This window comes from Carcharhinus amblyrhynchos, chromosome 33 (assembly GCF_965287045.1).
Source record: "Carcharhinus amblyrhynchos chromosome 33, sCarAmb.v2.hapA, whole genome shotgun sequence".
In the NCBI taxonomy this organism is placed as follows: Eukaryota; Metazoa; Chordata; class Chondrichthyes; order Carcharhiniformes; family Carcharhinidae; genus Carcharhinus; species Carcharhinus amblyrhynchos.
In genome coordinates, this window is record NC_137356.1 from 21,642,303 (window position 1) to 21,648,365 (window position 6,063).

Consider the following 6,063-nt stretch of genomic DNA (forward strand, 5'->3'; position numbering starts at 1 on the left):
AGGAGACTGTTCGAAATAAAGATCAAGAGCCTTGGGGCGTCCCTGGGAATCAATTGATTCCAACTGACCTTCCAACATATTTTCTGGCTCACTTGCTTTATTTCTGAGCTTCTGGGGATTCCGTAAATGTCTGTATAAGTTTTGCATGTTTATCGATGTCTTTTCTTTTAATCCACAGGTGATTCGGTTCGCCTTGTTGTCTAACGAGGGGCAAACACGCGGTGGGTCGTGCGAGGGCTGCTCCTGGATGTTCGAGAGTAGCCGAGTGCTTCACATCGTTAGTGTACGCTTAAACTGGACCAACTGACGGGCAACACGACAGCTCAGTGACTATCACTGTTTGCTGTGCAGACACATGGATTTGGGTCAGTGTCTGTGGGAGTTTGCACATTCTCCCCGTGATTGCGTGGGTTTTCTCCGGGTGCTCCGGTTTCCTCCCACACCCCAAAACGTGCTCTTAGGCTGATTGGTGTAACAAATTGTCCCTAAATTAGTCTCCCCTCAATCTTCCCCAATAGGCGTAGACAAAGGTCATGGGTAGAAGAGGGCGCTCACAATGTTAAAATGGCGGCGCGGGCTCGTTGGGCCGAAGGGCCTGTTTCCCGTGCTGCGTTGTTCTTTGTTCTTTGTTAAAGTTGGCGAGTCCACAACTGCTGCAGGCAGGGCATTCCACACCCTTACTACCCTCTGAGTAAAGAACCTACCCCTGACATCTGTCCTATATCTATCCCCCCTCAATTTAAAGCTATGTCCCCTCGTACTAGCCATCTCCATCCGGGGAAAAAGGCTCTCACTGTCCACCCTCTAATCCTCTGATCATCTTGTTTGCCTCAATTAAGTCACCTCTTCACCTTCTTATCTCAAACGAAAACAGTCTCAAGTCCCTCAGCCTTTCCTCATAAGACCTTCCCACCATACCAGGCAACATCCTGGTAAACCTCCTCTGCACCCTTTCCAATGCTTCCACATCTTTCCTATAATGTGGTGACCAGAACTGTACGCAATACTCCAAGTGCGGCCGCACCAAAGTTTTGTACAGTTGTAACATGACCTCATGGCTCCTAAATTCAATCCCTCTACCAATAAAAGCTAACACACCATACGCCTTCTTAACAACCTTATCAACCTGGGTGCCAACTTTCAGGGACCTATGCACCTGTACCCCAAGATCTTTCTGCTCATCGACACTCCCAAGAGTCCTTCCATTAGCCCTATATTCTGTACTCCTGTTACTCTTACCAAAGTGAATCACCTCACACTTTTCCATATTAAACTCGATTTGCCACCTCTCAGCCCAGCTCTGCAGCTTATCTATGTCCCTCTGCAAACTGTAACATCCATCCTCACTGTTTACAACTTTTCCGACTTTGGTGTCGTCAGCAAATTTACTAATCCATCCTTCTACACCCTCATCTCGGTCATTTATAAAAATGACAAACAGCAGTGGCCCCAAAACAGATCCCTGAGGGACACCACTTGTAACTGATCTCCAGGATGAACATTTCCCATCAATCACCACCCTCTCTTCTTACAGCGAGCCAATTCCTGATCCAAACCGATAAATCACCCTCAATCCCATGCCTCCGTATCTCCTGCAATAGCTTACCACGGAGAAGATACGGAGGCATGTGTGCATGCGCATGCAGGCGTGTGTGTGTGCGCTGGTGTTTGTGTATATACGTGTGTGTGTGTGTGTGTGTGTGTGTGTGTGTATGTGTGTGTGTGTGTGTGTGTGAGTGAGAGAGAGAGTGAAGGAGAGAAGGAGGGAGGGAGGAGGAGAGGGAGGGAGGGATCGAGGGGCGGACATATGGATGGATGGGGCCGGACAGCTGCAGCTGTGCCAGATGTGGAGGTCCTGAGGCCAGATGAGGAGGAAGTGATGGAGAACAGCGGTCAGGAGACAAAGTTAAAGTTATCACAGACAAGATGGAGTCAAAGACAGCAGCCGCCTCTCTCTCAGACACTGATGTCACATCAAGATGTAATGTGAGGAAAAGAGAATGAAGGTGTGAAGAGGCACAAAGTTGGTCTGGCTGTTGAAGCATTGCACACTTATTCACCCACAGCTGTGGGGGGTAAACGTCTGCTTTGCCCTTCTGGCTGGAAGAGGATGTGGCTTTAAAAATTGTTGTGGGGGTGGCAGGGACGAGGCTGGTGGAGGTGGCGACCATCCTGGCATCTCAGTGGTTTCCTGCTGATGGGATCCTCATTCTGTGTCTCATTCCTGCACAAAATCAGATCAAATCAAATGGTGTCTGACCTCCCTGGCACATCTCTCCATGAGCCTCACACCTCTGGAACATTCCTGGCCTCTTCCTCAGAATCCTCACCATCATCCTTAGTGTCTGAGTGTGTCTCCTCTGTGTCTTCACCTGGGACTTCCTCTCCTCATTACAAAGCCCCGTTTTGAAATGTACATCCCTCAATTCACCCTCAGACACTGTTAGCCTGCCCTCTGTTAAGCTGCAGCTCTCCCTCTGAGTGTGGACCTTCCCTTTGTGGCATAACTGTCCCCCCTTAGACATTCAGGACTCGTTATCTGACAGGACGCTCCCGTCTTATCGGCCAGACAACGTCTGCATTCTGACTCCTTTACCCCCAAACCACCCACCAATCAGTTTATTGCCCTTCCCCACTCATAATACATTGTCTAAACACACTTTAGCAAGGCCTTTGACAAGGTCCCGCATGGTGGGTTGCTGCAGAAGGTAAAATCTCACAGGGTCCAGGGGAAGGTAGCCAATTGGATCCAAAATTGGATTGAGACAGAAGACAGCAGGTGGTTGTAGAGGTTGTTTTTGAAACTGGAGACCCGTGACCAGCGGTGTGCCTCAGGGATCGGTGCTGGGACCACTGCTATTTGTCATTTATATGAATGATTTGGATGAGAATTTAGGAGACATGGTTAGTAAGTTTGCAGATGACACCAAGCTTAGTGGCATAGTGGACAGTAAATAAGGCTATCCAGGATTCCAACGGGATCTTAATAAATTGGTGGGTACAATTTTGTCTTTTAAAAAGCATTTAGATAGTTATACGGGTAAGTTTGGTATCGAGGGACATGGCCAAACGGGGACATTTAGAACTAGCTGACAAGTAAAAGTTGGGACAGCATAAAGAAGTTGGGCCAAAGGGCCTGCTTCCATGCTGTAAACCTTTATGACTCTTACCAACAAGAACAAGTCCATGTCTGTGAACATTCTCCTCACCCGTCCCTCTTTGCCTCAGAGACCCCCACCCGCCACTTATCCAAACTGACCACTTCACCTGGTGCTGCTCAGCTTTACCCAAAGCTGAGCAGCATGAGTTTGTTGTTTGCTGCTGACCTCACCTTGATGGTCAGACTTATTGTGGGAAAGTTGGAATTTAATGAATGTGCATGAGATTCAGAAGTACGGAAATGATTTTCCCATCAGCAGACACCGTGAGTACCGTCTGCCACTGAACTACCGCTAAGGTAATCCAATAAACGCATCCCACCATCAGGAAAGGGAGATTTCAGTTCCTGTCCGATTAAGTCATCCCGTCAGCCACATTCCCTTTCCTGATGGTCCAAATAAATTCAAACCAATATTCTGCTATTGAGCAAACATTCTTAATCTCAGGGAATCACTTCTTTTCATCATTCAATAATCGCACAATTGTAATAAAGGGATATTTAAACACATTCCTCAACTGCTCTCTGAACTTAGCCTGAACGACCGCGTAAATACAAGTGTTTGTGCAGCAGCTCAGGAGCTGCAGCATGAAACCAAATTCAATAACAATTCCATGCGTGTCTACAGATCGATATCGAAACAACCACATGCGGTACCATATGGAATATACCATAAATGTTGCCCATAACAGGATGAAATTTGCTGAGAGACTAAAGAGCAAAATGATGGATTTCCTTCGCTTCTCCATCTCTGGATCTCCGGGACTCTCCCCAGCGCTGTGATTTCGCAGTCTCTTGCGAGCTCTGTTGCTCACTAAAATGTGCTTCACAGTGAAAAGGTTGAACAGCAGAATCAGGACAAATGGTACAAATGGGGTCAGAATGTGGTGGAGAAATTCGATCGAAACCCAGACGTCAGAAAACCGAACAGACTCCGGTACAAAACAAAAGAAGGGGGAGTTGAACAGCAAATACCGACCGGTGTATATAAAATACCACATCGTGTTCTTTAAACAGCTCAGCACACTCACGGTTCCCAGGGCCACAGCTGCCATTTTCTCGGTACAATATTTCTTTCTCAGATTCTCACCACAAATAGCCACAAATCGATCAAAGGTGAACGCGACAGTGAACCAGACGGAACAGTCAGTGGCTGCATGAAGCAGCACACCGTGGATATTACACACTGGGACATCGTACAGGAAAGTAAACTGTTCCCAAAAAACAATTGGAATCTGTCTCAATACCACATCCAAGATGATTACCAGGAGATCTGCCGTCGCCATGGCCACGAGGTAACGCGTTACACATTTGGAGAGACCGCACTTCCCCTGAGCTAGGACCCCGATCATCACTGAGTTCACTGTGTGGATGGGGAATAAATAGGAAAATTGTCCATCATTATGCAAGCAAGCCTATCAGATTCATTCAGGACATTGAGGTTTTGAAATGTATTTTTGGTTGGGTAAAATAGTTGGGTGTTAAGGAGTGATTTTTCAAATGGTGAAGTGAGGTTGAGCAGTAGAGAGGTGCAGGGAGGGAAGTCCACAGCTCGATGGTCTGGACACTCACAGTTTGATTCAAGTGTTGCTTCCTGTCACGGTTGAGGTGTGACAGAAACTATCTGTACAGATATTTATTCATCAGCTGGGATACTTTATAAAGACAATTTTTTCAGTTCTTTTCAAAATAGACTTTAGCCAACCTGAAAAAAGAATCTGCAGCTGGTCACCTGATGCCTTGCCTGAGTTTCAACATAACGATGGCTACACGGACACTCAGCCTGATCCAAGCACCTTCAAACATAGACAATTCTTCACAGGTCGCAATCTCCCAGAATGGTGCAAATGGCCACAACATTAGTGACTCCAACCGGTTTGGAAAAGAGAGCCTGTTTACTGACTCGTGACCAGTGTCTCCGACAGCAAAGAACTCCTGACTCAATTAAACCTCAAGATTCCAGTCACCCTGCGTCCAACATTGAGCAGCTCCATCAAATGACCACCTCTGAAAGATGCTATTGTATTGTTTGTTGGAACTGAATTCCAGCAATTCCTGTCTTATCTGGAATATGAGCAGAACTCCAGGCAATGGCCTGTGCTGTCTATCACCAAGCTGGTGGCAGCAGAGGGAACTCCAACCCTTTTCAAACCTGCTGACTGCTGGAATATTGGAACTCAGACCTACAGACTTACTCATTCTATGTACCTTCTTCCGTCATGGAGGATGGAAGACAAAGAACTCAACAACCAGTCAACCTCCCCTCAGAAGGAACATTCCTATTGACTCACGATTCCCGACTCTGGACACGTACAAAACCCATCCTTGTATTTCACTCTGGCTGTGTCCTGAACCCGCTTTCTCTTTCCCGAACCCCCATTGATTGTGTGAGTGTAAGAAGAGGTGAATGTTGTGAAACCTCTCCCTCGTATGTTTGTGGAAAATTAAACCATGCTTTATATTTTAATCTCAGCTGGAGTTTTCTGTGCAAGTGGTGAAGAGAGGAATGTTTCCAAATTTGTGATTGCAACTGAAGTCAACAGCTTCAGTCTTCTCAAAACTTAAACAAAAACAAGAGTGAGGCAGCTGGAGTTAGAGACTTACCCGGGATACCAACAATAGCGAGGACAGGGTAGTTACCTGCTTGAATCACGAAAATTAGCCCATACATTCGCCAAGTTAATGTCATCCAATAAGTCTCCCAAACAAGATAGTTAAGTCCATCAGTTAAACTCCGATCCATTGTTGTAATATTCCGATCCTTTATTCCCAGATTCTGATCCATTGTTGTAACATTTCAATTCATTATTCCCAGATTCCGATCTCTCCTCTCCCGCTCTGTAGAGTCACTGCTCCGTGTTATTGCTGGGGGTGGTTGAAATGATTCTCACTGAAATGATTCCCTT

General features: G+C 46.4%; 1 protein-coding gene across 1 annotated transcript; it reads right to left on the reverse strand.

Moving 5' to 3' along the window:
* Positions 1–3,609: 3,609 nt before the first annotated feature.
* On the reverse strand, positions 3,610–5,828 carry LOC145360952 (putative G-protein coupled receptor 139). The gene is made up of 2 exons (XM_080216457.1): positions 5,762–5,828; positions 3,610–4,520 (listed from the first exon to the last, which is right to left on the reverse strand). Exons 1-2 carry the CDS (start codon positions 5,826–5,828, stop codon positions 3,610–3,612), a joined length of 978 nt encoding a protein of 325 aa, XP_080072583.1.
* Between the last annotated feature and the right edge of the window lie 235 nt (positions 5,829–6,063).

Bases quoted from the DNA above. Each gene is read 5' to 3' on its own strand.
- LOC145360952 (XM_080216457.1), bottom strand. From the start codon at position 5,828: ATGTATGGGCTAATTTTCGTGATTCAAGCAGGTAACTACCCTGTCCTC. The intron at 4,521-5,761 runs GTAAGTCTCTAA...CCATCCACACAG, and splicing joins CGCTATTGTTGGTATCCCGG to TGAACTCAGTGATGATCGGG.